Source organism: Mobula birostris, chromosome 12 (assembly GCF_030028105.1).
Source record: "Mobula birostris isolate sMobBir1 chromosome 12, sMobBir1.hap1, whole genome shotgun sequence".
Taxonomy (NCBI): Eukaryota; Metazoa; Chordata; class Chondrichthyes; order Myliobatiformes; family Myliobatidae; genus Mobula; species Mobula birostris.
The window spans coordinates 70,073,330-70,084,801 of record NC_092381.1 but is presented as its reverse complement, the minus strand read 5'-3'; the positions used below and the strand labels follow the sequence as shown (position 1 = coordinate 70,084,801).

Sequence of the window (11,472 nt, the reverse complement as noted above, 5' to 3'; positions counted from 1 at the left end):
TTTAAAGAAAGGAGCTTCCCTTCCTCCACTATCAACTCTGCTCTTAAACGCATCTCCCCCATTTCACATACATCTGCTCTCACTCCATCCTCCCACCACCCCACTAGGAATAGGGTTCCCCTGGTCCTCACCTACCACCCCACCAGCCTCCGGGTCCAACATATTATTCTCCGTAACTTCCGCCACCTCCAACGGGATCCCACCACTAAGCACATCTTTCCCTGCCCCCCTCTCTCTGCATTCCGCAGGGATCGCTCCCTACGCAACTCCCTTGTCCATTCGTCCCCCCCATCCCTCCCCACTGATCTCCCTCCTGGCACTTATCCATGTAAGCGGAACAAGTGCTACACATGCCCTTACACTTCCTCCCTTACCACCATTCAGGGCCCCAAACAGTCCTTCCAGGTGAGGCAACACTTCACCTGTGAGTTGACTGGGGTGATATACTGCGTCCGGTGCTCCCGATGTGGCCTTTTATATATTGGCGAGACCCGACGCAGACTGGGAGACCGCTTTGCTGAACATCTACGCTCTGTCCACCAGAGAAAACAGGATCTCCCAGTGGCCACACATTTTAATTCCACATCCCATTCCCATTCTGACATGTCTATCCACGGCCTCCTCTACTGTAAAGATGAAGCCACACTCAGGTTGGAGGAACAACACCTTGTATTCCGTCTGGGTAGCCTCCAACCTGATGGCATGAACATCGACTTCTCTAACTTCCGCTAGGCCCCACCTCCCCCTCGTACCCCATCTGTTACTTATTTTTATGCACACATTCTTTCTCTCACTCTCCTTTTTCTCCCTCTGTCCCTCTGAATATACCTCTTGCCCATCCTCTGGGTCCCCCCCCCCCCGTCTTTCTTCCTGGACCTCCTGTCCCATGATCCTCTCATATCCCCTTTTGCCAATCACCTGTCCAGCTCTTGGCTCCATCCCTCCCCCTCCTGTCTTCTCCTATCATTTTGGTTCTCCCCCTCCCCCTCCCCCTCCAACTTTCAAATCCCTTACTCACTCTTCCTTCAGTTAGTCCTGACGAAGGGTCTCGGCCTGAAACGTCGACTGCTCCTCTTCCTAGAGATGTTGCCTGGCCTGCTGCGTTCACCAGCAAATTTGATGTGTGTTGCTTGAATTTCCAGCATCTGCAGAATTCCTGTTGTTTGTGAATAACTTTCTTCTGGATGTGTGGATCATAATGTGTGAGTACAGTGCTGATGCCACTATATCCTTTGCCTTTTGGAAAGCCACCTCGGACTGCTTTATCCATTGTCATTGCTTCCTGATCTGTAGTAATGAGTTTAAGGGGTGGAGCACGGAAGCCAGATTTCACAGGAACCTGTTACAATAACTGACAAATCCTAAAAAGGACTGGAACTATGACACATCTTTTGGTCTTGGGTCCTCTGCCACCCTCTTGAATTTCCTCAGCACCTGGTGCGTCAGTAGTGTAACCACAGTAAGTAGTGCTTGGTTTAAAGAACTCACACCTGTTGTGCATGCCCTGAGCCCATAAACTTCTAATCTTTTTAACAGTGTCTCCCGATTTCAGAGATGTTCCTCATCATCTTCACTGGTAACAATGATGTCGTCCAGGTGACACTGAATGCCTGGTCAGCCTTGCAACACCTGGTCTCTGGCTTTCTGCAAGTGCGCAGGGGCCAATAGAAGCCTATTATAGCAATGAAGCACTTCGTGAGTGTTTATGGTGAGAAACACGTCAGGCTCTTCTTCCATCTCTATCTGCAGGTAGGCTTTCACTAAGTTTACTTTGCTAAAGTATTTTCCTCCACAAAGGATTGTACAGATGTTCACCGTCCTGGGCAGAGAGATAAATCTACTTTCAGTATTGGGTTGAAGGTGACTTTAAAATCACCACAGATCCTGACAGGCCCATTCTTCTTTGCTACTGGAACCACTGGCTCATGGGCTCTAATCAACCTTGAAAAGAATTCCTTCAGACTCCATGTGATCTAGCTTACTGGCTACGTCATCATGGATGATATAAGAAAGAGGGCCTTTGTAAAACCTAGGTATGGCATTTTCATTTAACACCATTTTACCCTTGATATGTTTGAGTTTTCCAATGCCATCCTTGAACATTGCTGAGGCATCATCCAGTACCTTTCTTAATTTGCCTTCAGTTGACTCTTTTGCAGGGGATGTGGTGGATGGATCTCCAATTGAGTTGCAGTTGTCTCAGACAATCATGACCCCAAAATGCTGCCTCTCCTGTTTTTACCACATTCAAGTCCAATGTGGCTTATTGGTTGTTGTATTTCAGTCTTACAAATGTCATTACCACAGATGTTATCTTTTTTCCAGTATAAATTCTTAGTTGGATATTTGTATGTTTCAATTCAGTATCTTTGAAATGCTATTCAAACTCATTTTATGGAATGATTGAAACTGTCAAACCGGTGTCCAATTTCATTTAATTAATTTGTCATTCACTTCTGGGGTAAGCCAAATTGCTTGTCTATTGTTAGTTTGTACATTACAAGCTGAAGGCTACCCAATCCTGTGTTGCTATCATCATCATCAGATTTTCCATCAACAGACTGGAGATTAGTGCTCATTCTGAAACTGCAACTTGCCTTTTTATCTTTTTTCTCTTCCCAGTGCAGTCCATTTATTTTTGTCTGCCTGAGATGCCCTTTGTTTGTGTCCTACTGTATTGCATTTTCTGCAAGTTTAGAATTTAAATCTGCATTGATCTGGTGTACATGAGCCCCTACAACAATGGGTAACACAATTTGTTCAGCCAGGCCAGTTTCTGTTTAGATTCTGCAACTGAGTTTAAGAACGTGTAACTCAATTGCGCCCATCTGCCGTTTCCATTGATACAGCTATTTCAACTGCTCTTATAAATAAATTGTACTTCAGTGAGAAGTCGTTTTTGAATGCTTTCTTGTAATGTTCCTGCATTACTTTCACAATATCAGCAAAGCTCATTTTTGCTAGTTTGGTTGGAGCAGATAAATTTTGAAGCAAACTGTATGCCTTTAAATACAACACATGCAGCAAAGCTGGCACTTGTTTCTCATTGGCTATTCCATTTGCTTTAAAATATTGCTCAATCCGTTCCATATAAAATATATCATTACCTGTTGAGTAATTAAAAACATCAACTTTTCCAATGTAGCCAGCCTTCTCCTGCATTTTTTAGGATTATTATCACCTGATGTTCACTGTTTATACCGTAGAAACCATAGAAACTACAGCACAGAAACAGGCCTTTTGGCCCTTCTTGGCTGTGCCAAACCATTTTCTGCCTAGTCCCACTGACCTGCACATGAACCATATCCCTCCATACACCTCCCATCCATGTATCTGTCCAATTTATTCTTAAATGTTAAAAAAGAACCTGCATTTACCACCTCATCTGGCAGCACATTCCATACTCCCACCACTCTGTGTGAAGAAGCCCCCCCCAATGTTCCCTTTAAACTTTTCCCCCCTCACCCTTAACCCATGTCCTCTGCTTTTTCTCTCCCCTTGCCTCCGTGGAAAAAGCCTGCTTGCATTCACTCTATCTATACCCATCATAATTTTATATACCTCTATCAAATCTCCCCTCATTCTTCTACGCTCCAGGGAATAAAGTCCTAACCTATTCAACCTTTCTCTGTAACTGAGTTTCTCAAGTCCTGACAACATCCTTGTAAACCTTCTCTGCACTCTTTCAACCTTATTAATATCCTTCCTGTAATTTGGTGACCAAAACTGAACAAAATACTCCAGATTTGGCCTCACCAATGCCTTATACAACCTCATCATAACATTCCAGCTCTTATACTCAATACTTTGATTAATAAAGACCAATGTATCAAAAGCTCTCTTTACGACCCTATCTACCTGTGATGCCACTTTTAGGGAATTTTGTATCTGTATTCCCAGATCCCTCTGTTCTACTGCACTCCTCAGTGCCTTACCATTAACCCTGTATGTTCTATGTTGGTTTGTCCTTCCAACATGCAATACCTCACACTTGTCTGTATTAAACTCCATCTGCCATTTTTCAGCCCATTTTTCCAGCTAGTCCAAGTCCCGCTGCAGGCTCTGAAAACCTTCCTCACTGTCTACTACACCTCCAATCTTTGTATCATCAGCAAATTTGCTGATCTAATTTACCACATTATCATCCAGATCATTGATATAGATGACAAATAACAATGGACCCAGCACTGATCCCTGTCGCATACCACTAGTCACAGGCCTCCACTCGGAGAAGCAATTCTCTACTACCACTCTTTGGCTTCTTCCATTGAGCCAATGTCTAATCCAATTTACCACCTCTCCATGTATACCTGGTGACTGAATTTTTCTAACTAACCTCCCATGCGGGACCTTGTCAAAGGCCTTACTGAAGTCCATGTAGACAATATCCACTGCCTTCCCTTCATCCTCTTTCCTGGTAACCTCCTCGAAAAACTCCAATAGATTGGTCAAACATGACCTACCACGCACAAAGCCATGTTGACTCTCCCTAATAAGTCCCTGTCTATCCAAATGCTTGTAGATTCTGTCTCTTAGTACTCCCTCCAATAACTTACCTACTGCCAACGTTAAACTTACCAGCCTATAATTTCCCGGATTACTTTTCGATCCTTTTTTGAACAATGGAACAACATGAGCCACTCTCCAATCCTCTGGCACCTCACCCGTAGACAGCAACATTTTAAATATTTCTGCCAGGGCCCCTGCAATTTCAACACTAGTCTCCTATGAGTTTGTCTGTTTTCTGCATTTAAAAAAGAACCTGCCCGTGTCTGTCCCTTCAAAAGAAACATGTGCTGTGCTATTTTTTTTAACTCGGCTGTTTCTCGCTGCACTTTTTTAAAAAACTTAGGCTCATTTTTAACTTCTTCATTGCCACTGTTATGTTTCATAACTCCACAAAATAAAAACTAATCACAAGAAAAAATGGAAGCCCAGGAGAACAGGTCTTAGTTTCATTTTTACTTTAAGTTAGGCACACATGTAAGATGTGATGCCATTCACTTACTCTTACATATAACTCACAATGAATTGTTTACTACTCCACTTACGACTGTGTACCTGCATTTAACACCAAATTCGTCAAATTCGCAGACGACACAAAAGTGATCGCGTTGATCTCCAACAGAGACGAATCAGTGTACAGAGTGGAGGTACAGAACTTAGTGAGCTGGTGCTCAGAAGACAACCTGTCTCTGAATACAGACAAGACTAAGGAGCTAATTATCAATTTTGGAAAGTCACGGGATGACGAGTACGCTCTAGTCTACATTAACGGAGACATAGTGGAGAGAGTGTCCAGTTTCAGGTTTCTGAGTATACATATCTCAGAAGACCTTACATGGTCCACTAACACCACTACAATAGTTAAAGCACAGCAACGCTTGCTTTTCTTCAGGACGCTGAAGAAAATTGGTCCACCTGAACAGATGCTGGTGACCTTTTACCGCTGCACCATAGAGAGCATCTTAACATACTGCATCACTGTACAGCAGCTGATAGGAAAGCACTTCAGCGGGTCGTCTCTAGCGCACAGAAGATCATTGGGATACACCTCCCAGCCCTGGAGGACACCTACAGCTCTCGCTGCTTAAGGAAAGCTACAAGCATCTGTAAGGACAATACACACCCATGCAATCATCTGTTTGAACTTCTTCCATCTGGCAGACGTTATAAGGTTTTCTATGCCCGCACTTCCAGACTGAAACATAGCTTTATCCCCCAGAGCTATAATTGCTCTGAACCAATCGATCAAGCATCATCCATAAATTTGTTATATTGCTACTTCAATACTGGTTTTATGGCTGTCATGCATCTGAGCTGTGCTTTTGTATTGCTGGACATTACTTGTACTGGCTGGTTACGATTTTATTTATTGGTTATTTATTTTATTTGTTGTTTTATAGCATTGAGTATGAGAGTTGCAAACTCATTTTCGCTGTATTGGTGCATGACAAATTGTACTATGCAATGACAATAAAGATATTTCAATTTCAATAAACAAAGAATGCTTACTTAAACTTATTTAAATAAGATTTTTATAATATTACTCAAATGTAATTGAAATATTAAATAGACAACTTCTCCTCCCCTGACCTTGTTATTCTGACTTCTCCCCTCTTCCTTTCCAATCCTGATGAAGGGTCTTGGCCCGAAATGTCAAATCTTCATTCCTTTCCATAATGCCACCTGAACTGCTGAGTTCCTCCAACATTTTGTGTGTGTGTTATCAAAAATTCTTGAAATTTTATTTAGACTCAAAATAAGGCTATTGCTCTCAGACGGGGAATGGTATCAACCGATTATCAAAATGCATGGAAATATTGTGGCTACATTAAGGGAGCAATGCAAATCTGCATTTAGATACTTTAAAGATTAAAGATCTAAGGATTAGCTTTATTCATCACATGTACATCGAAACATGCAATAAAATGCATCATTTGTGTCAAGTTAAATCAGCAAGGAATGTTCTGGGCAGCCTGCAAGTGTTGCCACGACACCTCTGCCAGCATAGCATGCTCACTACCCTTAACCGTACATGTTTGGAATGTGGGATGAAACTAGAGGAACCCACGCAGTCCTGGGGAAAATTTACAAACTCGTTACAGACAGTGGTGAGGATTGAACTCCCGTTGAATATACAGCTGGCTCTCTAAAGTGTTGTTCAAACCGCTACAGTACCATATCCAACTGAGTATTTTTATATTCCTGGACTGAATATTTTTAGTCACTCTCCCTTAATTATATTTCATGATTTCCAAGATCTGAGCTGTACCTTCATTATTTTGGATTTGATTAAGTGGTGATATGAACTGCATTAAATAGAAAGCCAAAGATCATTTTATAACCTCAGAAGGTCCCAATGAGATAATTTTTGAAGCTTTGTTGTCAGAACAGAGAAAATGTAGCAATTTGCACACAGGAAAATCCCACATACAAGTAACAATTAGAAAATCTGTTTCTGTGATGTTATTTCAGGACAAATATTAGCCTGTTTACTGGGAATTAAAGCCTTGGTTCTCTTTGTTAGGCTTTGCCATCTCGAACTTCCATCAGGGATGGTTGATGGAAGAAATCAGCCCACCTGAACACAGGAAATCTGGATCAGACCTGACCCAAGGATTTGGATTAAGTTTTGATTCCTAAACAATTCGTAATCAACATGGATAATAGAGTCTACATGGCCCCCAATCAGGTGACCAAAGCACAGATTTGATATTTCTTTAGCAAGATGGTACCGAAACAATGCTTTGAAGTATTGAGAGAAAGAAAGAGAATGAGTCAATAAGGGGAAAACAAAAAGGGAGGGAGCAAAGCTGTCAGTGAGGCCTACATGTGGAGAATTAATGACCAACTTAAAGTCTCCTATGATTGAAAACAATCGCTTTTGATAGCTGAAAATATCATTTAATGATTTAATGAAGTTGTTTGATCAGTAATGTCATTTCCATCATTTGTAATATGTAACAGATTATGAAAGGTTAAAAATCAATATGATGGTTGCTACACCTAATTGCTGACTCAAGATCTAGCCATGCAAATTTAGGGTATTCTACAGAAGGTAATCAACAACTTCATTATTTCTTACCATTGTTACAAACAGTGACGGTAATATATTTAAGACTCAGTGTTAGCTGGTGTTAAATAGTGCATCAGGACTCTGACTTTTTATAATACTACTGCAATATTAACAAGATTAATCTCAGGCAAAGCCAACAAAGCCCAAAATAGCATAACACTGTAGTTACTGTCAAAACCAGCTTATTCTAGGCTAATGGCAGTAAGTTCACAACCACGGTCACTTTTCTTATCATAAACAAGAGAAAATCTGCAGATGCTGGAAATCCAAGCAACACACACAAAATGCAGGAGGAACTCAGCAGGCCAGGCAGCACCCATGGAGAAGAGTACAATCAATGTTTTGGGCCGAGACCCTTCAGCAGGACTTCTCTCAGCCTGAAACGCCGACTGTACTCTTTTCCATAGATGCTGCCTGGCCTGCTGAGTTCCTCCAGCATTTTGTGTGTGTTGCTTTTCCTATCATGTTTTGTCATGGACATGAATCTGAAGATATTGCAAGTATATCAATCTTAAAGCAGAAGATTTTTTTGTCCTACAGTGACAGCTGTACTCAATTAATTTTATCAGAATTGAGATGAATGGGATTTGCATAATCTGATATGCAAATTTTCTTTATAAGGTTCTCCACTATAATGGCACTGAAAGGTACAGCATTAACTTGTAACATACATGCACTTCAGAATTAATGTCCTTTCTCTGTGAAGCAGCGTTACAGAAATATTGCATAAAACAGCTTCAGGATTTAGTGTCTGCAAGAGTCAGTCAGGTACACTTTTTGACAGTATCTTTCTATAGCACTAACAACTTCTGAATACGTGATCTCTGAGGACAAGCTAAGGCGTGATTCTCAATACCAGGATAACTTGCATAATTCGAAGGGCTGAAAGACTTCTCCAGTGAGTGATTTGTAGCCGTGAGGAAGCAGTGTCTAGCTGTTAATAAGTGTCATTACTGTTTTTTATCCTGATTGTGAAGTAATTAAGGAAGCGGCAGCGAATGCAAATCAAAGAGTGGAAGAGATATCTCTATTCCTGTGGATGCTCAACAGCTCAGTGATATCCTTCTGACCAGCTTGCAGAGCAATGTTCACAGCAGTGCTGCCGTTCTGTTGGGAAAATGAGAGAGACAAGCAGGGTATGAAACACTGAACATGTGGTAAGTAAATCATCTAGCATTTTGTCAAAGGTCAAAGTCCCTGCCAGCATTACGCTCCAGTGCTGCTCTTAGAAATGTCACAACACAGAGAACAGGTTCATTTCCTCACCTACCACTCGCCCTACGTGTGAAGTTCATGCCTTCAAATCAAACTGTAGCAGCCAATTATTAAGTGATGCTGAAGCTTATTCCCGAAGGAAGAAAAAAATACAACTAAGGGACCAGTGCTTTTAATACATAGTTTAATTCATACTTAATATAATCCTTCCATTTTGATTCATAAAAATTAAGATCTTCTTTCTCAATGCCTTTATTTGCCTCTCTGGGCAGTTTGTTTTTCAAAGAAAAAAGGGAATAATCCTGGTTTGGTCACAGGGTGTGACAAAACAGGTCTGCAGGCGCCACAGCAAAGGATGAGGCAGATGGTACTAGGCTCCTCCTCAATCCTGGGAACGTTATCAGAGTCCCATTGTATGGCACTGACAGCCATCTCAGAATTAACAGAGATGCTTGCAATAATCCCTATAATTAGTTTAGACAGCTGGTAACAATCATAACAATTCTCCCCTGGAATAATCTTTCAGTGGCAATTAACATGTTACATTAGAACATTATAAATTATTGCATCTAATTTAGATTCACGAACAATAAAGTCACTTTAAAAAACTACTAATCATCTTTATTCAACAAAGATCTATTTAATGCATTCAAAAGTCTCTAGCAAGTATACCAAAATGTGAACGATATGTGAACTGTGCTTATGGTGACTTTCTGTACTAATCAAGTTGAGAATGGCAACAGAATATGTTTCTGTTTCAGGCATTATCAAGTACTCTCAGGTCAATGTACCTAAGCACAGTAAAGCTTCTCTCAGTTTGCCTCAGTAACGTCATTCAACTCAAACTTTCGACTCACAATTCATTTACCAGCATTCCAAAGATCCCACACCATATGTTCCTGTGGCCTTTTTGAAGCGACCAGATTGTGTCATGTTGTAGATAATCAGGGGCTGCATGCCTCGACTATGACAGGTGTGGAAACAGGCAATGGGAAAAAATTGTTGAAGAGTGCTCTTCAGGGTCCACAGAATCTTAAGTATGCACTTTGAAGTGAAGTCACTTCTGTGACTTAGATAAGCTGGCTGAGGGGTGAGAGCATGATGGGGATGAGATAGAGAAGCAAAGACTGGAGCACCAGAAGTTCTGTGTTACCCTTGTGAGGCTAGTGGTAAAGCCTTTGGTTTCCTGAATGCAGAAGAGACTACAGCACGAGTATAGAATGCAGTCTGCCACATTGGAAGAAATACAAATAAGTTACTGATTCACCAGGGACCCAGGACAGGAAAAGGGATGAAACAAAAAGGCAGGTAAACACCTCCAGAGCAGAGAAATGGGCATTGCTGATGACAGAAGAACAAGTCTGTTTGGAGTGAAGAAATGGGGAGGACGGTGCGTTGTGCCTGGTTGATGTTATCAACAGCATTCTGCTGATAATGCTTGACTAATGCTTGTTTGAGATCAGGACATGCATCATATAGGTGCGATGTCCTAGCAATGAACTAGTTAATGGTGGAAGGCAGCACCCCAAGTCTTTACCTCAGGAGCAGACTGTCTTGCATTCGAGCACTGGGACATTTGGAGTGACAAGAGAACATTACCATCAAAGAACCACATTTAGTGAAAGTGTGTAATAATGTGCCTGAAGAACTCTAACCTATATGGAGTTGGTTGTAGGAAATAACTTTGTGGAGTACTGCAGGTGAGAATCTACAGACTTGTTGAGTTACGGTTGCATGATAGTGGAAACTGAAACTCTTGGAATAGTTTAAATATTGGAAACAGGGCAGACAGCTTTCATGGAACACACACACACAGAGCAGCATCTGCTGTATTTTAATTGTCCTGTATATCCATTATCAAAACGACAAAGAATAATTATTGTTATAGAATCACATCAGAAGAAAATAAGCCTTTCAGCCCGCCAAGTCCACTCATTTACACAATTTTCATTCTACTCTTCCCACATTTCCATCAATTCTCCCAATTCTACTACTCACCTACGGACTAGGGGTAAAGTTCAGTAGCAAATTAACCTATCAATCTGCACGTCTTTAGGATGTGGGAGGCAACCAGAGTACCCACTTCATATGAGGGTAGCCAAATTCCATGCAAACAGCACCAGAGGTCAGGATTGAGCCCAGGTGGCAGGATCTGCCAGGCAGAAGCTCTTATTAGTTATACAGTGTTCCTTTAATGTAATCACCCCAAGTTGGAATAAAGTTTTGCAGAAAGTTCCAAAAACACACACTTTATTTGAGCTTCTTAAGGGTAAAATCTTTATATTCTATATATAATGTTCGAGTACACAAATCCACTTGCTCAAACATTACGTGCAAAATATAAAAAGTACAGGATCAGTGTGTTCTTGATGGTTGCTGCCATCTCAGTGGGCTAAAGGTCCTGTTTTGTGCTGTATGACTTTGGCACCATCACTAATAAAAGTGAAATGTTGTGAGTATAGAAACATAGAAAACCTACAGCACAATACAGGCCCTTCAGCCCACAAAGCTGTGCTGAACATGTCCCTACCTTAGCACGACCTAGGCTTACCCATAGCCCTCTATTTTTCTAAGCTCTATGTACCCATCCAGGAGTCTCTTAAAAGACCCTATTGTTTCCACCTCCGCCTCCGCCGCTGTCAGCCCATTCCATGCACTCACCACTCTTTGCGTAAAAA

General features: G+C 41.4%; 1 protein-coding gene across 4 annotated transcripts in view; it reads right to left on the bottom strand.

Annotated features, from left to right (window-relative positions):
* Positions 1-8,017: 8,017 nt before the first annotated feature.
* Positions 8,018-11,472, bottom strand: part of LOC140206354 (KN motif and ankyrin repeat domain-containing protein 4-like) — a 111,749-nt gene continuing 108,294 nt past the window's right edge. For all 4 annotated transcript variants that reach the window (XM_072274719.1, XM_072274718.1, XM_072274717.1 and 1 more), the window contains one exon: positions 8,018-8,686. In XM_072274719.1, the coding sequence (XP_072130820.1) occupies positions 8,585-8,686 (102 nt within the window). In that variant the 3' untranslated portion in view covers positions 8,018-8,584. The remainder of the gene's footprint in view (positions 8,687-11,472) is intronic.